Below are 24352 nucleotides of genomic sequence, written 5' to 3' on the forward strand. Positions count from 1 at the left end.
AGTTAACATCTCAAACATCCTTTTTTGGTGTGCGTCTTTGCCTGCAAACACCTATTCAACAGCCTGTTGGCCACTGAAAAATCAAATGAAACAGAAATATATATATATGCAGTTCTCATGCATATACATATATTTGCAACATACATAAGTTCATTATTCGTTGAGTTTAATTTCATCTTTACACACTCCACCATAACCCACCATTATTAATTCTGAACCGCAGTCTGTTCTAAAAAGAGAAGACCACCAGCATTAGCAGGCAACCTGTTTTTGTTTTGTTAGCATCTTACCCAACAAGGTGGGTTTCTCAGCCCAGGATTTCCCATATTGCTGCTTTATGCAAGTAAATCCTAGTCCAAAACACATGCCCCTGGGTGCTGGGGAAGCTCTGTCGGTGTGTCTGCATTGTGCATGCAAGCTTCATGTTTCATGCAGCTTCTGTGGAGCACTGGATTTGGGTTTCCAGAGAGTCAGTTCTTCTGATGCCAAGGGGGTGCGGGGTGGCAACTGGGAAAAACTCCCCTGCCCCAACCAGGCAGTCCACGCACACAAGCAGTTTAAAGTCAGAGCTGCCATTCCGGTCTTTTCATAATAAGTGGTGCTCATGTACATTTGGGGCTCTAAGGCTGTGTACACACTCTGGTTGACTCTGCATCCAGTGTGTTCACACCACTGGTTTATGAAGCCGTGTACACATGGTGTTAGCCACAATTCACATCTGCCCTGTAGTTTCTTGAGAAGTACTGTGTTTTGATTAGCTCCCCACCCCAGACCTGCTTTAATCCAATTTGAGAACAGAAGGAATGCGAAAATCTCCATGCCCTTTTACAAGCTGGTTTGGAACTGGATAGGGAACTTTCAACAACAGTCTAGCTGTGTGCACCAGGTTGATCAAGCCTGAGACACACAGCCTGGGAATCTTTCTTTGCAAAAGGAAATGCGAGGATGAACAACCCACAACTTGGGGGGGTCTACCTTTACAAGAGACTGTAGCCTAGTACCAATATGACACAGGACACAGCTTCAGATTTTTCTATCCCTTCTGAAAAGAAGCTCTAGAAAAGGGAATTTGAGTTATTAGCAGACTAGCCCTAATCACACACACACACACACACACACACACGAGTGGGGAAATGCACACACACAAAGAGGATCCTGGAGTCGACACACAACGAGCGACTTCCAAACACATCTGGCCATAATGATGTGTACACTGTCTTACAAATGTGATTTGAAGCTCAGCTGTAGGGAAAACAAACTTGCTGCGTTTTAAGCCGGTGATGTGTGCACAGCCCAAAATCACGCTGTTGTCCTGAACAGTTTGCTCATGCGAACTGAGTTTGCCCCAGCATATAATCAGAACCTTCTCTGTTAAAAACCAGCAAGCTATTTAGCCCTTTCCGGCATGTTGTACTTGATTTTGGTTTAATGTGTTAGAACACATAAAATATACGCAAGCAAGAGAAACCTGATTTCAGGCCACATTTTTGTTTGTTTCTGGTCTTCTCTATAGAGCAGCCTGACATTACATCCTTTCAAATCCATCTCCCTCCCTCCCTCCTTTGATTTGATTTTATTTTATTTTAGAACTCCCCCCGCTACAACTTCATAGTGATATTGTGTGTGTGTGTCACAAATAACACGACCCTTCAATGCCCAAAGTCTGCGGCCCTCAGCAAACAGCCATGTGAACACAAACCACATAAGCTCTCCTGCAGAAATAATATCATGCTTTCCTAGGTTTTTTTTATAGCATTTAGAAATAATTGGTCGTTGCTTTATTCACCGAGGAACCAAATGCAAGTTTACCAGAACGACTTCCTTTTTTGTGTGTGTGAGAGAGATTATTTTCAGGACTTTTTGTACAGCGATAAAAACAAAACAAAACCCTTCCCTTCGGTGTGATTTCGCTTTTAAATTGCGAAAGTTGGCAGGGCAGAGTGATATATTCAAAATCCATTTTTTTGTATAGGAATGCGAGATAATTGAATTTTGATTATATTAATTCGATTCTGCAATAGGGAGGACACTCTTCTTTAGCTTCAGATAGAGCCCTCTAGTGACATTTTGGAGTTCCTGCAAGCCGATGCATTATTTTAATAGTCTTGATGGTTGTAGGGTAGTGGCCAGGAGAGGGCTCTTTCAAGAAAGCTTTCTGTAGACAGAGGCATGTAGGTAATGTGCCTTGGCTGTTTGCCACCACTTTTCTGATGCGGTTGACGACACATGACAAACTCAGCTACATGGAAACAAAATCTAGGTTGTTATTTTTTTAAGAAATAAAAGCAATAATATCGATGATCCGCAAAGACCATGTAGAGGAACAAATGAGTATGCTGCTAATTTGAGGAGGGTGTTTCAATTTGCCCGTACAAAGTGCACATTCCCCTTACATTACGAATAAAATAAAAGCATTGCCCGCCTGTTATTCACCGTGAAGGCGGAAATAAATTTGCTAACGCTCACAAGAGAGAAGATGTCGAAAAGCATCCTCTCAAAAGTCAAAAAGCAAATTATAATATTGCTTCGCTTTAATCTAATAAGAGATTTCTAGAGGAGATGGCGAAGTCACTTTTCCTACGTTTACTGAACGACTTCAGTAAAAGCTAAGGGTGTTTCCGAGGATTGAGAGACCATCTAAGGTGGTTGGAATGTTACAATTACAATTTTAAGCTTTTAAAGTTGCGTCCTCCTTTGAGGTATTAACTGTGATCCAGAATGTGTGATTATTGGCTTGGCTTGTACTATTCCCCATTGTGACGGAGCACTTTTATTATTTTTTAAATTAAAATTGAGAAGATTAATCTGTTCTTTCATATATGGGGGAGAAAGTGGCAGCCAGCTGAAATCCAGAATCTGGACCAGTTTCTCCACAAGCCTTTATTCCCCACTTAGATTTGTCACCATGTAGCTTTGTTTGAAATTGGCCATATTTTTTTTATCCTCTATTTCTACTCACTTCTATTTATAAAGTTTTTTATCACCATATATCTGCGTTCTATGGCAATACCGAAAGAATCTGAACACGCAGTGGCCATGTTTGCATGTGTCTGTCCCCGGAAGGGTGGACTGTGATTTTATTGGATGTCTGCAGCTATTACTTTGAAGGATAAATTTTCATTTCTCATCTATTCTTCCCCATCTAGACTGTATCAGGATTAACTGTAATTCCAGTAAGTGCCTATTCAAAATTTTTAAACTTATTGTTCCTCCATTTATGCAATATTCACAAACTTTAGAATAAGACATGGTGTGCATCCTTTTTTTGTTTTTGTTTGCATACTTAAAATGACTTGCATTTGAAAAAGACGTAGCAAATTCCATGGGTGTGAAAAGAAATCATCGCACATGGCTTGCTTAGCCTGCCCTAGAGTTGCCTTGTCCACATCCCCACCCCACCCCCTGAAATTTCAGGCCAAACATCTAAGGAGTTTCAAGGACAGTTTAAAGAATCACACATAGGAATGCCACAGAGTCTTCCGTCATCTGCAGAGCACCCTTCAGTTTCCCTAAAAGTCAAAGTAATTGTGGAAGTTCTGCCCCCGTGTTCCAGTAAGACTAAATATGTCTTGTGTATGAGGAAAGGATGACTGTATACCCCTAATATTTCTCAATTACTGAGGAATTATCTGCCTTTTTGTTTTGTTTTTTAATAAAAGATTTATATTGAAATTTTCTCACACAGATTAGAAACACATAATAAAAAACAACACAACACACACAACAGAACTTGACTGTGAATGTAGTCCTGGTTCCACTGGAGCCAACTCCAGTAGGCCGTGGATGCTGGGTACCCACAAAGTCAATGGGCAAAGTTGAAGCCCTTTGTCGTGGGCACCCACAATATTTGGCACAAGATGGCACCTATGTCTGGTTCTGCTTGCTGTTGTGCAGTGGGGGGATTGAAGAGGCCACAATCATAGAGAAGAAACAGCAATCTAGAAGGCCAAAGGAAGTACTTCATACATTTTTAAGGTATCTTCACTCACCCTTTCTTCCCTGGCAGCGGCGGCGGCACCTTTTTGTGGCTCGCCTCAGATGCCAAAACGTCTTGGGCCGGCCCTGTCAGTCCCACTTCTTTTTCCAGTCAGAAGTTACAATTGCTCCATAAGTCTGCAGTCTTGTACACTGGGAGTAAATTCCGCTGAGCTCAGTGGAACTTACTTCCGAGTGGATATGTATTGGATTGCGCTGCACACGGGTTTCCCTCCCCCCAGTCCTCCAAATATATACATATTGAAATGAACTTTCACAGTGTGATATATCAAAATCTGTTTATGCAGTGTTCAACTGAAGGAATGGGTTCCCCAAACCTAAAACCTGACTGGGCAGTTAGTCTGAAACAGGCCCCAAAATCCACATTTTTCCTTCTCCAAGGGAGCATTTCTAAAATGCATTAACTTGAGCTTTTGAGTCAATGTATAAACAGAAAGCCAGCTGTATAAACAAGTGCTCAAAGCGCTCTCCTTTATCAGTCCGTGACGGCAATGGATGGCCTTGGCTGTTCCAGTGGAGCAGGGATGGCACTCTGTCTATCTTATCTTACATCCTGACCACACTCTGACGCACAGACTTAGTCCGGGAACGGCACCAGGAGTTGGTGACCTCTTGCTCCAAGATAAGGCAATCCTGCCCTCTGGAGCAACAGAGGGCAAGCCTGTCCCATCTTTTTCTAGACACACCTTCAGATATTTGAAGACAGCATTAATTCCCTGCTTAACTGTCTCTTCCTCAGGCTAGGCTTTCAGCCGTTCCTCACAGACCATACTTTTTGGATCCCTCATTATCCCGATGTGCTTGTGGGAGAATAATGCACCCACTGAGCTCCATGTATGGAAGACAGCTGCCTTCTCTTTCTATGGCATGGCATGCTCTACTTCTGCCATGGGAAATCCAAGGAATATTATCTTGATCATTGGAAAGAATATAAGAACCCCTGCCCACATCAGCCTCTGCATATGTATCTCCTTGGAAGATTTTTGCCACTGCCACCACTTGCAACGTTCCCCCCCCACACACACATTATTCTTCCATTGTTGATATTCTTACAAACCAAGAGTTGAACTCCCTATTCCAAATAAAGAGGATGTGCAGTCGATGATATTTTTTATGCCCCGCAAGATTATATTTGTGTGATGGCTTCTTTTACACACTAAATATATAAGATCTCTTAGACTGAATTGGTTTTTTTCCTATGTGTCTTACATCATGCTTGATAAATTTTTAACCTTTCTGATATTATTTGGATTAAGATGCTATGTTCTGAAAGAGGATTGTGGACTGTGATTTTATTTTGAGTCTGTGGACCTCCCAAACTTTCTATAGTAAGTACAGTACATTCTAGTTTTCCTTTTGTGGTGGGCAGAGGTGTGGGGAGAGAGTGTTAAATGTTGCAGACGTTGTGTGACAAAAATAGCTATCATGCCCTTGTTTTAAACCAAGTGACTGAGGCATGATTGAGTCAAAGCTAAATGCTTCTTTTCCCCATTGATTTCCGTGGGAGAGACTTAAATATAACCTTAGCTCTCCCATGGAAGGTAAGTGGGCTCAAAAGTAGTTAACTTTGGCTGGAACATGTTTTGAATTTCCATTCAGGAAACATACTGCTATTCAATTCCAGTTCACTGCAATGGTGCATACTTGCTGCATTTGACAGCAGGCAAACATTTGATGGATTACTGCCAAAAACATCATTCTCAAAACCCTTTGGGTTTTCTAGTTTCAGGTTGGTTGGTTTGGAAACAGTTGGAATGTGAGATTACTTGTTTGCAGCGCAAAACAAAACAAAAAAAAATGTGTGCCTTTCACCCAGTTGCCTTCTTTCGGTGGGGCAAACTGAATTACAGGTCTTTCTGTATGTGATACGACAAAATAGAAGTATCATTATTAATTATCATCATTGAAATATTGACCGCAGTTCTCAATCTCAAGCATTCTTGTAGTTCACATTCAAATATAACACATGCATTGTGTAAAAAGTATGTTTAATATTTTCCAAAGCACAGAATTACATTGTGACAATTTAAATAGTGATGTACCAAGAAGGTGGAAAATACTATTTAAATCAGAAATTGCCCTCCCGCAAGAAATGTTTCAAAATTTGTGTCAGAATCATAGTCATTCAAGAGAAAAAGAGCATATTGTTGATATATTTTTTAAAAAAATATGTCTCTGGCATTGCGAACAAACCTCAATGCAAGCGTAAAGTCACAGGCATAACAAAAAACAACAGTTCACCACAAGCACAATAAATGACTTTTGTTATTGCTGAGAAGTGCATTTGTTCTGTGGAGCTAATGGCAGGTGGTATAGGAAACTTAGATTACCTATGGAATACCCATAATGCCTTTCTATGAGCAAAAAAACCCAACAACTGTGGAGAACAACCGTGAAGAACACCAGTAATATGGGTTACATCCAGCAAAGTCGTATACTGAGTTAGACCCATTGAAAACAACAGACTTCAGCTGTGTTTACTTTCAGTGGCTTTATTCTGAATATGACTTAGCTGGGGAATTTTTTGACCACCAATTGTTGGTGAACTACAACTTCCAGCAGTCCTAGCAGGTATGGACAATTCCCAGGGATGATGGGAATTGTATTTCAGCAAATCCTAGAGAGCCATATGTTCCCCGTACCTGACTTAGTAGCATACAGCACTTGCTTAAGAGCTGGAACTTAAGTGGCAAAGTGCTTTCATGTTCTGTGTGCGCTACGTGAATCATTCTATTCATTTATGGAATGAGGATGCTAGGAATCAGTAGGCCTGGTAGGTGTGCAACAAGCATGTTAACTCTACATGCACATTGGACGTTCATCTGTTAACTGCATATAAGATGGGGAGAATAAGGTTTCAATGGTGTTTTAGTCATGGCTGCTATAGCAGTTGTGTCTTTTCTCGTCCCACGATTAGAGCGCTGAGTCAAAAGGTGAATGTAAGTAAGTTGCAGTTAAGTTAGCTACATGATCTGGGTAAAACTTTGAAACTGTTAACATGAGTCCCCAGACATAAAACAAGCTAAGGGACATCGTTGGTTTTCATGTAGTGGTCTCTCTTTTGCTACACCTTCATTTTAGACTCCTTTGCAGTTTCTTCTTTCCATGTTTTGATAGAAGCAAATCATTATAAACAGGAGCTGAAACGATTGTTTGCAAATATTCAAAATAAACCCTGAATTTGAAATGTTTTAAATTCAGAATTAAAATCATTTTACCTCAGAACTTTCCGACATCTCTTAAATGTTTTCATTTTAGCAGGCATCAAAAACTGTCAGCTGTCAAATAATATAAAATACCAAATACCATTGCATTTTATCTTCAGTATGCTGTCACATGCTAAATATCATTTTGTTTGTACTGTCAGGCATCAAATACTGTTTTCAAATGTACTAGTATGACAAGTGGTGATAGCAAATCTCCAGTGAATATTTAGGGAAATATTGTAAGAAAATCTACAGACTGTTTGAGATAAGTATACATACAGAATTCTGGTGAATGCATTTATTTCAGCTCCACGATAGATTTCCTCTTATGATAAAACCACACTGACTGTCTGCTTCAGTTAAGTATGTTGAGTTTTAGGTAAGCAATGGCTACTTAGGAATCTACAATTTCAGTGACCAGGTATCACTCAAGCATTATTAAAAACAGGAAACAAATCTACTTTCAATGACTATTACTATACGTTTTTCTGGTCATGTAAATACTGCCACCAGTTGTCAAGAAGGCGTAAATAATTATGGCCATTTCCAGCACCAAATGTTGTGAATACACCGAAGTCATTCATAGCATTCCCAACATTGGTCCTTCCAGTTAAATCCATGTTCCTGTAGCTTAGGGACACCCAGATAGAACTACAGGTACCAAGATGGAAGTAGCTACATGGGATCACCTGGAACATGGCTGAGCAGTGGAAGTGCCATTGAAAGAGAATTAATGGAAGGAACAGCAAGACTGGACCAGAGTGTGTCATGGAGATTCAAGCGGGTAATGTATCAGCCAATGGAATAAAATACAATGCAAACATTTGCTCCTACACTGTGGCTGTTAGGTTGGTTTTCCTTCACTATATCCATGCCTATCACATTGTATGCAATAATTCTGTGAAAATGCTTTCCAGCTGTAAAGGGAACATGACTATTGCAAGAAAAACAGAACCCCAAAATAATTTAGACTGGAAAGCCACATTGGAGAATATAGCTGAATGACTTTACCATTGCCAATTTATTTACAGACCCCATTTTTCCACAAGTAAATCTGTGCTCAAAGCAGTTCACAAAATAATAATAATATCAAAGTCCAAATATTCAGTAATTCAGTGGCAATGCATAATCAAACATATAGTATCAGTGCAACGTAACACTGGGAAAAGACAATGACTCAACCATTTACAGTTCATTTAACATATATAAACATTTAAGTAAGCGCACAACGTATAAACAGATCAAGACAAAGTATCCATTAAGCAACTCCCATATGAAGGCTGCTAGGACAACCCAGGGCAACGTAGGTGACACCCAACATCTCCTGATGGCAACCACAGAATCTCTCCCACTTCTCTTCTGGAAACAGCTCCCTTGTCATAAGATGATGGGAGAACAAATACGGCAAAGGAAGAAATTTAAGAAAGGAATACAGTCTTTTGTTGCTGTTCTTATGCAAGGCCAATTTGTACTAAAGGCCTTAAAACACATACGCTGCCGTGTTCTCCTCCCTTTCAACGGTCTACCTTAGAACTGAGGCATGACTCAGTGCCAGACGTTGTTCCCTTGACTGGCCTTCTGCACATGTAGCCAAGGTGGCTCACGACATCCGCCCACCTCTTCCTCTGTGCAACAAACCTCTTTGTTTCCTTTCCGTTCTCCCATCACTTCCTTCCCTGCGGACAGCAGTACTCAAGCGACTCATGTGTTCGTTACTCTCCTTTACAGTTACCTTTCTTTAATGGGACTTGAAATGGAGCAATACTTAATGGGTTGTACTTGAAGATTGCACTTTCAATTAAAAAGCGCACAGAGGCAGATATTTTGCCTATTATCCCACTTCCTCTGGCTCTCGCTGACTGAAAAGCTCTCTTTCATAATTGTCAGGTCTCAGTAGGCCTCAGCTGATACTCAGAGATATTTTTTGCATCCACTTTGCTGCTTCCCCCCCTTTCATTACAGGATCTTTGTTTTGTTTTTTTAATAGGCACTTTTGGGTGATGGAAGGAAGCATTGCATGTTTTCCTTTTCATTCGTTATGCTTCCGTTCATATGTGCTCGATGTGTATGTCAGCACTGTGTTGCTTCTAATGGTGGGCATTCACTTTAGGCCACTAATTTGAGTGCTTCCTGCAGCGTTGCAGGACTTTCTGCAGTTCCTCTGCTTCTTGCACTACTGGAATAATACTATGTGTTTCTCTCATGTGGCTCAAGTCTTCTTCAGCGGGCTTGTTAGAACTTGAAGGGGCCACTAGTATGGAGCGATGCCCATTCTTAGTTGCGAGAGATTAATGGTGCGTAGCAAGGCATTTTGATATACATCACTGTCATGAAACTGAGAGTCTATTTTCTATACGACAGCCAAGCTTTTCAACTTTTGTGCTACTTTTAAAGTGACAAATGGCCAGCAATAAATGTCAAACTCTGATCTTTCACTTTTTGATTGTTTGGAATGTGATCTTATCTACATGTAAGCACAGCTGTGTCAGTCTGAAAAGGCCACTGCTAAAATGTCATCATGAGAAACCCTAAATCAGTCTCCCAGGTGGCTTAATTTAGAGATTGGTTATAATGATGTATTCTGTCCCCTTCTGAACACAGTGGTTGATTTCAGCTGAGGTTTCGGAGAAGATAGACAAGAAGGTCTTCCAGGTTGCAGCCAGGAGATTCTCTCCATACCTTTATGCTATTGCTCTTATCTTTTTATCACACCTTTCCTTCAGGGAGACCATCCTATCATCAGAAATGCCAGCTGAGGCTGACAGTGATACCCAGTGAGTGTGATGGTTGAGAGGGAAGTCGAAACTAGGTCTTGCCAAACCAAAACTAGCACTCCCTCCATCAAATCACCCTAGCTCTTAGGTTGGCTACTGAAGCAGAAGACAAGCTGCATCTTCTGTTGCCCTTCCTTTCATGCCTCCTCCATGCTGCATGACACACCTGAAGTTCTGCCCTCTACAAAAGGAACCAAGGAAGGGAAGGCCCAAAAACAGGTGCTGGAACTTTACTTAGGTGAGTAGGGGATTACCTGGGACCTAACCAATGGAGGGAGCCACATCAACGTTGATCAACAGTACCAGATGTCAGTGTTTGAAATTACTGGACCCGTTTCTTCACTTTCAAGACAGTAGCAGTGATCAGTGGAAGTGTTTCCCCAAGAGTGATTTCAGTGCTTTGAGTCTGCTCCATGCTCCATTTCCTAGATTGCTGAGAGGGCCTGCATGCTTAATCAACTGTTATTGACTCACTAGCAGAAGATACCCGGCTCAGGAATTCCAAGAGACCAAAACTTGCTGAGATTTATAAATGGATAATGCCACTTGTTTGTTTCCTTCCAAATCAGTGCAGCCATTCCATGCAGAATTTGGTTACTGTCTTGCTTCACATGTCATAGCTCCCCAATTGCAGCCCAGTTGCAGCTGGTTGTATGGTCTAGGGCTAGGCAGTGGCCATGGCAACAGGGCACTGGGAAGGCTCTGTGAGGAGGCCTGATTCGCTCATATGGCATGCCCCTTTGCAAGTGCCTTGCAATTTTCACTTGCAAGAATTTCTGCAATCCTCAGGCCGCCCAAGCAGTTTCCACCTCTATTATCTTATTGGCAAATGCTAGGGAAAGATAAGTGGATGGAAGATCAAACACGCAGTTCAGACGCAACACATTTCTCGGCTTGCATCTCTGAGAGAGGCAGAAACTTAATAAAGACCATTCATCTCCCTGATATCTCAAGCTTTCGGTAATGCACTGGGCACATAAGAGACTGCCATCAATTCTCCTGCGGAAACTGCAAAATCTCATTTGATGATCAAATTGACTAATACATTATCCATGTGTTATCCTTATAGGATTTACTGCATGGATTGGGCAGAATAAAAGTATCTGCCCCCCCCCCAAGTAAATAAAAAGCCTCAGAATGCAGCAAATTAGATTACATGCTTGGTTGGTAGATATGGGCATCTTACAGGGCTTTACTATATTCAAAAGCTGCAGTTTTTATTTTCCTGTTGTATCTGATATAAGCGTAAAAGATCATACCGTTAAATCCAGCTCCAGATGATGCAAGCTACAAGTTCAGATCTTGCTACTACTGCTCAGATATTGATATCAAAGTAAGGGAACAGAAGGAAGGGGACGCCAACCAAGTTCAAAGATCAGTAGATTTATCTCCTTTTTTTTGCCAGAAACATGGTCATAAAATCTCTAGTAAAGGTAAAGGGACCCCTGACCGTTAGGTCCAGTAGTGGCTGACTCTGGGGTTGTGGCACTCATCTCGCTTTATTGGCTGAGGGAGCCGGCATACAGCTTCTGGGTCATGTGGCCAGCTCTGGCAAACCAGAGCAGTGCACGGAAACGCCAATTACCTTCCCGCCGGAGTGGTACCTATTTATCTACTTGCACTTTGACATGCTTTCAAACTGCTAGGTTGGCAGGAGCAGGGACTGAGCAATGGGAGCTCACCCCGTTGTGGGGATCGAACCGCCGACCTTCCGATCGGCAAGTCCTAGGCTCTGTGGTTTAACCCACAGCGCCACCCGCGTCCCCTTAAATCTCTACTTGGGTATAAAAAACCATCTGTAACTCAGTAGTAGAGCATTTGCTTTGCCTGGCAAAGGTCCCACATTCAGATTCTACCTGAAGGCCCTTGGGAGTCACAGCTAGTCAATGTAAAGAATGGTCTGATTCAGTATGAGGCAACTGTTTATGTTCCTATGCTCCCATGCATAGTTTTATTCTGCTGGTGTACATGGAATGCATTTTCAATACGGCACAGAAGCAAGAATGAATGGTTCAAAGAAAGCAACAATTATTATCTAGACACCCAAAGGTGAAGAACACTTAATATTTAGCAGGAGATGCTGCTTTGTTACAAAATGGAATAGGAATGAGGTGGAAACCCAAGCACACCTGTTCAAATTGTTGTTAGCTTGATCATCAAACCATACCATAGTCAACCTGATGCAGGTCCTTCTTCTTCTTCTTCTTCTTCTTCTTCTTCTTCTTCTTCTTCTTGCATCTCACAGCTCTATGTGGGGTGCTACCCCACTCCCAACATCCAAGGCTAAAAAATATTTCAACCTTGTGGAAATGGATGGAAAGGTAGCTATTGGTGTACCCCAGGAAAGTTGGCAGAATCCTGACATGCAGCCCATCTGTGTTTCTTATTTTGCTAGAAGCCACCCAGAGTGGCTGGGGTAACCCAGTTAGATGGGCGGCATATAAATAAGAACATTCTTATTCTTATTCTCTAGTGCAGAGCTTTCCAAACTGTGTGTCGCGACATGCTGGTGTGTTGGCTGCAACGTTTGGGTGTGTCACGCAAATGCTGGAAAGGGGTTAGTTCCACCTCCAGTTTGCTAGTAAAACTGAATTGCTGTGTTGCAAAATGATGCATGTCTAAAAACTGTGTCACCAACATGAAAAGTTTGGAAAGCTCTGCTCTAGTGTCAAATGACACACCAACCTTTTTTTCCCCCAGCCAGGCAATGATTGGCTAGACTCATGTTTCCCATGCAAGAAATAAGCCATTGGTTAGGTGGCCCAGTGAGATCTTTGGACCTGTGTTGGAACTGCCCCAAGGTGATGTGGTTTTGTTTTTGTTTAGTCTTGGAGAGGCAAGCAGGTATAAGCTGGAGTACAGCTTGCATTTGTGCTCTTTGAGCATTAAGTTGAACATTCAAAGAGCTTTCTCAGGTCTGTCAACACTTTTTTTCAAAGAAACAAAGCCCCATCAGATGCAGTGAAGGTTCCTGTACCTTCGTTGGTGTAGATGAGCACATGCAGTTTTTCTCCAAGGGTGAGAAAAGATGCCAGTTGTCTTCTACAAAATTACAAAAAGTTTCAGAATTCATTTTCTGTAGGCACTTGTTTACAATAACAGGGAGATGTCCAATAATAGAGTGAACAGGGTTCTTCCTCTTCCTCTGGGGATACATCAGGGGACATGTGGAACGTTGGGTCAGATAATTATTGGATTAATTCTCCTTTTTAAAGGCCATTAATTCCACGAGAAGCTTCAACAGAAAATATGACTGCATAATGAGCATTTATGGGACCTGAAACCTAAGCAGATGCTAATTGTAAGAAAAAAAGAAAGTTTGTATTAGTAAGAACGAGGATACATTAGGGCAAAGGTGAAATGACAAAGGACAAAATGGGTATTTTTTTTATGCCTCGTGCATTTTTCAAATCATCAGTAAGTGACCTTACTGCAGGTTTCTGCTACAGACCTCCAAGCCTGACCAAAGACTTGTGTGATGCCTTCCTAGAGCTGATTACCAAACATTTAAAAAGGAGAGATATTGTAGTCATGGGAGACTTCAGTTTCTCTGATATCTGCTGCAACTGAAACTCTGCCAAGAATGTAAGGTACAACAAATTCTTCAATAGCCTCATTGACAGTTTCATTTCCCAGAAGCTGGCAGAAGCAACAAGGGGATAATCTATCTTGGACTTGGGCCTCACTAACAGGAGAGTACTGATAAATGAGGTGGAAGTACTGCAAAACTTTGAGGATGTGATCTTGTCCTCTTGGGTTTCGTGGTACAGAGGCAAGGGACAGCTGAGTGCAGTCAGACATGTACTTTGGACTTTAAAAATGCTGATGTCAAAAAGCTTAAGGAACTTCTGGATGAGATCCCATGGTCAGATATACTCAAAGAGGAGCTCAAGATGAATGAGAGTTTCCTAGAGGTGAAATACTGCAGGCCCAAATACAAACAATTACGAGAAAGAAAAGTGGGAGGCATCTAAATAAACCACCGTGGTTTACAGATGAGCTGAGAGCCAAAAAGGGCATGTATAAGAAATGGAATAAAAGGCAAAGTACAAAGGTATAGTACAGTGGTACCTCAGGTTAAGTACTTAATTCGTTCCAGAGGTCCGTACTTAACCTGAAACTGTTCTTAACCTGAAGCACCACTTTAGCTAATGGGGCCTCCTGCTGCCACTGCACCGCCGGAGCACGATTTCTGTTCTTATCCTGAAGCAAAGTTCTTAACCTGAAGCACTATTTCTGGGTTAGCGGAGTCTGTAACCTGAAGCGTATGTAACCCGAGGCATCACTGTATACATAAGTAGCCAACAGTTTCAGGAAGAAGGTCAGGAAGGCTAAAGTTCAGATTGAGCTCAGGCTTGTAAAACAGGTTAAAGATAGCAATGATTGTTATTTCTTCTATGTTTGAAGCAAGAGGAAGAATAAGCAAGCAATATGTCCTCTGTGGGGAGAAGAAATGCTGATGGAGAAACAGAGAGAAGGCAGAACTGCTCAGCACCTACTTCACCTCTGTCTTCTCCCAAAAGGAAAGCATTGCCCAATCTAGTAATAACAGGTTAAATGATGCAGGGCCCAAGATAGGAAAAAGAGGTGGATAGGGAACACCTAGCTACTTTCAATGAATTCAAATCTCCAGGGCCTGATGAGCTGCACCCAAGGGTACTAAAGAAGCTTGCGGATGTAATTTCAGAGTCTATAATCACTGAGAATTCTTGGCTGATAGCTCCCTGCCTCCTTTCCTTGCTTCATTCCTTCTCTATTATTCACTTTTAATGCCTCTGTTGATCAGTCCCACCCTTCCTGGCATCCGTTCTCTTCCATTTTCTCAAGCTTCTTTTCCTACCAGCTGTTGCAAATTAACAAATGTTCCCTGGGAGGAAGTGTAAGTAAATCCAAAACTGCTATGCTTCTGGTCACTGCTCCCTTCTGTTTTCTGCTGATGGACAGTACTGCCATTATATGCCTTCAAGGCTGCTGTCTGCAGCGATTGGCTGTGCAACCTACTTTCCCATGGGGAACTCAGGCCCAAAGCCAGACCAACCACATCAGACATAGTTTGGAGGGGGGGGAGCCTTGTGGGCCAAACTGGGAGTCTTGCTGGTTTCGCCATGGGCTGGAGGTTTCCCACCCCTACTCTGTACCATCCATAGTAGTTTGTCCGGTCATCATTTCACTTACGTAGAGTTTGGGTGTTCCTTGTGTATTTGTTTGCCAAATCAGAAACACTGTGTGTTCTGAAGAATCCACATGCTTTCTTGGGAGAAAGAGAAAGTCATGGCTTGTCACAGACATGAGGTGTCTTATATACTATTCAGTGGTACCTCGGGTTAAGTACTTAATTCGTTCCGGAGGTCCGTACTTAACCTGAAACTGTTCTTAACCTAAAGTACCATTTTAGCTAATGGGGCCTCCTGCTGCCGCCACGCCGCCAGAACACGATTTCTGTTCTCATCCTGAAGCAAAGTTCTTAACCTGAGGTTATATTTCTGGGTTAGCGGAGTCTGTAACCTGAAGCGTATGTAACCTGAAGCGTACGTAACCCGAGGTACCACTGTATACCGGTTAAACTTTGCAAACAATGTTTAAACCAAGTTGTTGTTGTTGTTTAGTCGTTTAGTCGTGTCCAACTCTTCGTGATCCCATGGACCAGAGCACGCCAGGCATTTCTATCTTCCACTGCCTCCCGCAGTTTGGTCAGACTCATGTTGGTAGCTTCGAGAACGCTGTCTAACCATCTTGTCCTCTGTCATCCCCTTCTTCTTGTGCCATCAATCTTTCCCAACATCAAAAAAAAAAAAAAAAGAAAAAGAAAAGAAAAAAAGAAAAAAGAAAAGATTGATCTAAACCAAGTAGATTCCCTGAATGAGCAGTTGATATCTCCTTTGGAACTTCTATGCATGATTGTGCCTACCATTCCATCCATTTAATCTGTGGCAGTTAGCATGAATACAATAAGACATTCTCTTTCCTAGCTGCTACTTTGCTCTCAGAGTATAGGCTTTTTTCCTCCAAAATTTATTTATTAGTTTTCCACAAAATTTTTAAAACACAAACAAACAAACATAAATCCTAACCTTATTGTAACTAATCTAATTAACATTGTTAAGTGACTTCCTTGTATCCCCTTGGTTGAATTTCAGTGTATATCATTTTAATGGTTTTCCAAAACCAATATTCTCATAAAATTAACTTAGTCACTTAACATCTTTCTAACTCTCCCATTCGGCATTTCAACATTTTAATTTATCACATTGCATATTTAAATCCTAGGCCTATCTAGTATTTGCAAGCTTTTTCAATTAAGTTATCTTAACATATTTGGCTTAGTAGTCTTTAAATTTTTTCCATTCTTCCTGGTACTCCTCCTCCTTCGGGTCGTGGACTCTTCCGGTCAGGTTGGCTAGCTCCGAGAAATCCATCATCTTCATCTTCCATTCTTCCGCTGTTGGTACTTCTTGTATTTTCAGAGTATAGGCTTTTTAGGGGTTGACTTTAATTAGTTCTTTTGGGGTTTTTTTTTTGCATGGAATATATTTCCATATAGAAATAAATATGCATTAGTCATGCACAGCGGAAAAAAGTTCATTGTTGCCATCAACAGTTTGTTATATGTGAATTCATTCCTCACTTCATGAATTTTTCCTAGATAAAAAGATCCCAGCGGGCACTTAGTTCCTATGCTCTTTAAGCTTTTACTCTCCATTATCATTATGAAAATAAGATCAGTAGCTCAATTGGAAATATGTTTGCTGAAGAGGTAATGGCATTAAAAAGCTTGCTGGAACTGTGTGTCGCCACCAACAACAAAAAAAAATCTTCTATTAAAATGACTTTTCGGTGTCTAGTATGTTTTACATTTGTGCCTATTAAAATGCATGAAATATCTCTTCTTATCTCCATTAGGCATTCAGCAGCTTATTACTGAGACCTTGTAAACTGTTTCCTTAATATCTGGTACTTCACAATGAGTGTAAGAAATCATGCTTGACAAGATAGTTAGAATTGCCATCCAGGCACGGCTCCCATTGCAAGCTGGGCACAGAATGCTGTCCATTTAATTTTTCAGCATTTTTGAAGACCTTATTGAAAGTCTTCAGAAGACTATTTCCTGCTTAATGTACTGATTTAGATGCACCTAGGAATGGCGGTTCTGCTAGTTTTGCTTTCTCTCAGCTTCTCACTTTTCCAATCTTAAATTCAGCTTGTCACAAATTTCCAAAGCAGCTGAGGAAGGGGAAAGTTCTCATAAAAACATTCTCAGCATTTTACTTCACATTTATTCTAATACAAACATTTCTGAAAGCAATTTCCCCGTAATACAATGCATTTTATATTTATAAAACAAAGCATGTTCCTTTAGGAGAAAGGGTGGGATAAAAGTGCAACAACAATAATTGAACAATAATTTATTGAAGCAGGATTCACTAGTATTTCCACTAATACGTGAATTTTGATGGCTTGCTGCATTTTTATTTGGTAAATGTGAATTGTGTAGGTTTACATTAACATGTGGAGTGAACTAGATTTTCTCCCCTGTTGTCTGTTACACCCACAGTAGGAGGCTGATGCATTTCCATGGGATTCGTATAACAGCAAATCAAGCTCTGCACAATACAGAGAAATTATTTGTATCCTGAAATGGGTATAAATAATGTGATAATAATTCAAAAAGCAAGCCTTGGTTTTTTTGAACAGATAACCTACATTTGAGACATTGGTTGATGTATCAGGGTGGCTGGACAGTGACCCACATTGCAAAGTATTGTGTCTTTGGAATTTCCAACGTCATTTTCAGCTCTTGATGGGATAAAATACAAGATGAAGACTTCAGCTTAGAGTCACTGACACATACAAAAAAATATGCTTGAACCGCAGTACTTACCTGACTACCTTCATAGCTTTACTACTAAGTAAGGGTATTTCCTGTTTTAAAATGTATTAATCTTCCTGTCAGCAGTATTTCAAATGAGAAAGGCATGTTACAAATGTAAGAAATTTGAAGCCATTTCTGTCTAAAATGTGAGCAATAACATTATTTGAATTTCTACATTCATTTCAAAAATCAGGTAAGTTTTTATAACTCACCTTCTACATATATTTTCTGGTATTTGCTCCTTGGAGATCACAAAACTAGAGAAGAGGAAGATTATGTCTGAGCAATAACTTAAAAGAAAAGGATGGAAAATAATGTAGAAATATTATTCACTTAGTGTCTCCTTACCTTATAGCAAGGGTAGTAAATATAGCAACTACAGCTCCTATCAGCCCCAAGGAACTTGACCAGCGGTCAAGGGTGATGGGTGTTGGAGTCCAACAATATCTGGCAAACACCTTGTTCACAATGCTGTTACTAAAAACAAGGCAAGAAAGTCACAACCAAAAACATCAATCCTGGCATCAGATTCCGCTCAAATATCTAAGGGTGCTTCCAGACTGTCACTCTTTTGTGGGGATGATGCGTACACTTTATGAAATAAATAAAACAAATTGCAAATGCTAGAAAATTCAGGTTGCGCAATTAAAGTCGCTTTGGTGCTCTTGCGCAACAAATGTGTTTCCCTTCCATTTTTATTTATTTTTAATTCTCAAGCTTTTTGCAGGAAGGGAAGTGATTAGAGACTGCAGTGGAAAAGGTGGGATGGCAATTGTTTCATGCAATGTAATATATGCCCACCCCAACCAAATTAGAATGAATGCTCAGCTGCTGTTGTGTAATTTGCCCACAAACCTTGGTGATGGGGTGCCATCACCAAGAAGGCTCTCCCCTACATTGTCATATAGTGGGCTCCAGCTAAAAATAATACAATCAAAAGAACGTACCTGGTGAATCCTAAAAAAATAGGGGGTAGGACTGTACAGCAAAAGGTGTATCTTAGCTCCAAGTTCGATTGGACATAAATACAAAGACCTTGAAGCAGACTTAGTAGCATATAGGCAGCCAGGGCTTGTCCCTTGCCCCCTCTGGATTGCTGTTACAACTGGATAATCCATATGAAGCTCTTGGAAAACTTAGAGTGCTATACAAATATTAAGTATTAAGTATCTCTCAGCAATTTCCAAATGGTCAATGATGATTAAAAAAAACAAAAAACAAAAAACTTCTGATCAGGCCTTAGAATGAAACTGCTAATGCGAGACAGTTGTGAGTTGAAAGTGTGGAACCAATAGATAAAAGTGAATAAATAGCAACAACAACAATAATATTGTTATTATTGAAAATATTGCAAAGCCATTGCGTGACCAGGCGCGACAGCCCCAGCCCCCAGGGATCATAAGAAAGGAATAAGGACTCTGACAAAGTTATGGAATTAAAATTAGGCCACAACTTTATTAAACATCCGAATGTAGGAAGACCTTAGCTTAGGCCTTGGGTGTGTATCCCTCCTAGCCCCCAGCCGGGGGAACTGGGGCACATCAGGGTAAATGGGATATGGGGGTGCTCTGCGAGACATAAGTGTAGCAGGCAGCCCAACCCATATACTTGAACACAGGGTAATTCACTGACAACCTTTCAGTGTATGGCCGGTGACACCCCTTTTAAGAGGGGACCTTGGAATCACCGCCACAATCACCGCCACAATCACCATTTCATGTCACACCCCCACCCCATTACAGTGGTGCCCTGCAAGACGAATGCCTCGCAAGACGGAAAACCTGCTAGATGAAAGGGTTTTCCATTTTGGAGGTGCTTCGCAAAACAAATTTGCTATGGGCTTGCTTCGCAAGACGAAAATGTCTTGCGATTCCTGGGTTTTTTCCCCCTCCCCCCCTTTTTCCCAAGCCCCTAAGCCGCTTAACAGCTGTTCGCTAAGCCGCTTAACAGCTGATCTAAGCCGCTTATCAGCTGATCTAAGCTGCTAATAGCCTTTTAGCAGCTAATCCGCTAATCCCTTAAACCTTTAATAGCCACCAATAGCCTTTTAGCAGCTAATCCGCTAATCCCTTAAGCCTTTAATAGCCGCTAATAGCCGCTAAACCGCTAATAGTGCTAATAGCACTAATCCGCTAATGGGCTTGCTTCACAAGACGAAGAAAACTGCAAGACGAAGAGACTCGCGGAACGGGTTCTGTTCGTCTTGCGAGGCACCACTGTATAGGGATAAAAAGACTAAAGGATTCCACCCAAGGCCATAACCACCAAAGTTGTGACAAATTGCTACGGGGAAGACAAAACCTGCCAATGCAGGAAAATTTATTCCCAGTTCTTCAACAGCAACCAGTCGAAGACCGTAGCAGCGCCCACTAAACAGGAAGAAAAAATTAACCTGCAAACAAGAAAACATTAAACAAAGGGAGGGTGAATCTCCAGAGCCAACTGCCTGGCTATTGTCGGCTCCTTCCTTATTTATAAATGGGGCTGGTTCCGCCTCCCAGCAAGAAACTTGATTACTGAGGCTGGGATTGAACCTCCAAATAATAACACTGAGAGGCAAGCCAGCCCTCTCCCTACTAGAAAGTTCCCTGGGAACTGTAGCGCCACACACGATCCCGCAAAGGGCACCCACATTATAAAGTGTGAACACTCATTCCATTTTTTGCAGCTGTCCCTGCTTTCCTGATGTAGTAGAAAATCAAAGAGAAAAACAGTTTGCCAATCCTGATTTTTTTTCTTTTTTAAAACAAAAAACAAAAAAATACTCTTGCGTTTTTTTTAAGTTTCACAATTTGAACTCACTTAAATCATAGCACCGTTGTGGCTATGGGAATAAGATGAATTTGGAAGGTGCTGCCATGGTGCCCACTAATTTAGCCAGCTAGCCCTGGTGATCATCTAATGAGGCAAAGTGAGGGGACTTGGGATCCACGGGGAAGCAGATCTGGCCTCCGATGAATGCACTGCCTGTTGTTGTTGCTGCTGTTGCCACCAGGATGGCAGAAACAACTTCAGCATACACCTTGGAGACCAGCTCTGCTGCTTCCTTGACAGTCCACCCCCAGGGCCACTGCTACAGCTGCCTCTTGGTGAACAGGAGATGCTCCTGGGCTCCTCCTACTCCTAGGAAGAAAATGGTGAGGACTTCCTTCTGGGGTATCCTGGACTTTGCACCTGCCTGGCATTATTCAGACTGGGTTCCTTCTCCCCCACCCACAACGGCCTTTGATTCCCACTTCAACCATTGGGTGAGGTTGATTTGACCCCCCCCCATTCCCTATGTAGCAGTTGGTCCCTTACCTTTCCCGCCCTGACCTGGCCACAGTGATCCATGCGGCGGTCACTCCAGGCTTGACTACTGTAATTTGCTCTATGCGGGGCTGCCCTTGAAGCTGTCCCAGAAACTCCAACGGGTGCAGAATGCTGCAGCGAGGCTCCTCACGGGGTCTCTGCCATGGGAGCACTGGCTCCCAGTGGAGTATAGGGTCAGTTTCAAGGTGCTGGTCTTGACATTTAAAGCCCTTTGTGGCTTAGGACCCTCTTATTTATGGGACCGCCTCTCCTGGTATGCCCCACAAAGGACCTTAAGGTCCATGAATAATCATAGTTTAGAGGTCCCGGGCCCTAAGGAAGTCAGATTATCCTCCACCAGGGCCAGGGCCTTCTCAGTGATGGCCCCGACCTGGTGGAATGCTCTGTCCTATGTAACCAGGGCCCTGCAGGATTTAACTTCCTTCCGCAGACAGAGCTATTCTGCCTGGCTTTCAATTTGAACTTAGCCTGATCCTTTATTCCCCTTCCTTCCTTCCCTCCCCCTCCCCTTTTTATGAAGATTACCCGCTCTGGGATCCCACAGCTAATTCTCCCCTGGTCTCCTCGCTGGCCCAAATAGGACTAATTTAGCCAGCTAGCCCTGGTGATCATCTAATGTTTATTGGATGGATTTCCCCCCTAAATTGACTTTTGAGTTCTGAATTTATTATTATTCATGTTTTATACGGTATTTTATGCTGTTTTTTGTTGCATCAATTAAGTGTTTTAAATTTGTTGTTAGCCACCCTGAGCCCAGTTTTCTGAACCGGGAAGGGCGGGGTATAAATAAAATATTATTATTATTATTATTATTATTATTATTATTATTATTATTATTATTATTATATTCATCCCCTCCTTGTCCCTGATGTAGATCTTCACTCCCCCCTTCTCCCCTGGTGGGGGTGGGAGGCACCATTGTGTGGTTCACCTTGGTGCCAAAATGTATTGGACTCCCCCTGATGACACTAAAGAAATTTGCTTGGAAATAAGCAGTGTTTTGTTGTAGAGAACGATACTTACCCAGTTGGACACCTTGGACTATGATATGTTTAAGAAGAAGAAGAAAGAACGAGAGGGTGCTGTGGTGGCTGGCATCAGGCTGTATAGGCCATGGCATGCCCATGCAGACCTATTTGCCACCAACACATCCTCTGCCAGCTGTCTAGATGGACATCTGGTGTGGGTACCTGGGCATCAGGGTCCTCTGCTCTTTCTTTGATGTCCAGCCCTAGCTGCCATTAGCTCCACAGGTCAGTGCTGAGAACAGGATGGGTCACTTCTCTTTCAGTCCCCATGGGTTCAGACACGAAAGTTTATGTGTTGACCACCCCAAACCTACTCCCACTGAACTCAGTGGGACAACTGCATTTCTCAGCAAAAGATCAGAGGTGTGAAAGATGGTTTAAAATTGTAAAGAGTTAAAAACACACAAAACATCTCAGGCTTAGGAATAGCCATATGGCTGTTGCAGATTCAGACTCCTGGGAAAATCAGCATCCTTTTTTCTAAATTCCGTGTGCTTGTGCAAGAAGCTGCATTAAGAATGAAACGAGAGTTAGTTTGTTTGTTTTTAATTATGGGCAGTGATTGCAAAGCTCTAAATGTCTTCTCTTGATAACTCTGGGTAGGCAAATTGCTGTAATCCTATCTTTGTTTTTTTGATTTGCAAAAACAGAAATGATACCCACCCTCTCACAAAACAAAGGGTTTGAAATCATTCCAAATCAGAAGCTGAAAAAGATCAGTTGCTTGTTTTCTATCCTATTAGCTGCCACTTGGAATGAAGGCACCTGCAAATTAAAGGGAGTTTATTTACCTCATCATAAACTCACAGTCCAAATTTCTTCCTTTCTGAATTACATAATTTTCCCCAATCTGCTTGTTCTTAATATACAGTGATGAAATGTTACTAAAAGGAAATTTTTAGAATGCTTTGCTAGTTTCTCCCCCCTTCATGTTCCTATCTTCTTAACTTTTAAGTGTGTTGATCAATCTGGATGAACAGTGTTAATAATATTCATATGCTTTTTTCAGCCCAAGTTGGAATGATGGTGGTATGACATAAATTGACACAGTCAAAACATTATGGTTGGTAACCATGATTCTGAGTTTATATATGCAGGGCCAGCTTGTGCATAAATATTTTTGTGCTGCATATTTTGCAAATGTGAGGACGGCCAAATGTATTATTTTGTAAACATGTCTGAAGCCAGATTTTAATGAGATACTCCCCCCCCCCCCAAAAAAAAAATGCAGATTGGAAAGGGACATTCTTACATTTTTTAAAAATGTATTCAAGTCTTCACATGCACCCGTGGATTTGTTTGTATAGATTTGTAATGTGGGAAGCTACATATAGTTCCTTGAAATATATTAGTGATACACTGATACCAGAGACAGTGGGTAGAAAATTATCCCATCTTCTCAGTTTTAGCCATCTTCACCACCTTTTCATCAAGGCTGGTCCAGTCTTGCTCTTATTTCTGCATTTTTGAGCTCTTCCAGAATCCCTGGCCTATGAATTGACCTACACATCCAGAAATCTTGCATGAGAACAGTTCTTCTTCATCCCTTCACAATAAAAAGATGGGGTTGCTTATGTCTTTCCTCCTGAATCTAGAACCTTTGCTTCTATGAAACTAACTGTATTCTAAGTTAGAGGAATATTTGGTGCACAATTTCTCTGAACATAGAATCAGAGGATTCAAAGTCTACACTGTAACTTACAGTAGATAATAGCACATAAGGAAGTGATTTATAAAGAGTCGGTCTAGAGGACGTTCCACCTCAGCATTATCAAATCTTCCAGGTGTTTTTCCCTGTCTTGAAACTTAACTAAAGATTATGTTTCCAAGTAGTTCCAGCTTCAAAAAATTGTGCCCTTCTACAGAGCACCATATGCCACCAAATTTATAAGTGGCCCACATTGAGTTGTCAGTAGCATAGTTAAGGTTTTGATGAAGTCAAGAAGATGTGACCCAGGAAATCACTGTGACTGTGAAGGGTTTTGAAGCCGTCACTGGTTATGAGAAGAGCTTGTATCATGCCAGCTTTTGCAACTTCAGGAGAGTGTGTGTGTGTGTGTGATTGTTGAACAAAGACCACATGTGTTTGTGTTTCTTTTTCCTTTTATTAAGAAGTTTGGCATTAATACAGTAAAATAATGAATATGATTCAATATCGTTTTGTTT

At 41.5% G+C, this 24352-nt stretch overlaps 1 protein-coding gene across 48 annotated transcripts in view; it reads left to right on the forward strand.

The window, feature by feature from the left end:
• The window catches only part of NRXN1 (neurexin 1), a 977330-nt gene that overhangs the window by 469751 nt on the left and 483227 nt on the right, over positions 1-24352 (forward strand). For 26 of the 48 annotated variants that reach the window (XM_083432435.1, XM_083432438.1, XM_083432439.1 and 23 more), the window contains one exon: positions 3147-3173. The exons of the other annotated variants lie outside the window; for them this stretch is intronic. In XM_083432435.1, the coding sequence (XP_083288561.1) occupies positions 3147-3173 (27 nt within the window). The remainder of the gene's footprint in view (positions 1-3146; positions 3174-24352) is intronic. 48 annotated transcript variants of the gene reach the window in all.

The sequence above is a fragment of the Podarcis tiliguerta genome (assembly GCF_965153285.1).
Source record: "Podarcis tiliguerta genome assembly, chromosome: 3".
NCBI classification, from domain to species: Eukaryota; Metazoa; Chordata; class Lepidosauria; order Squamata; family Lacertidae; genus Podarcis; species Podarcis tiliguerta.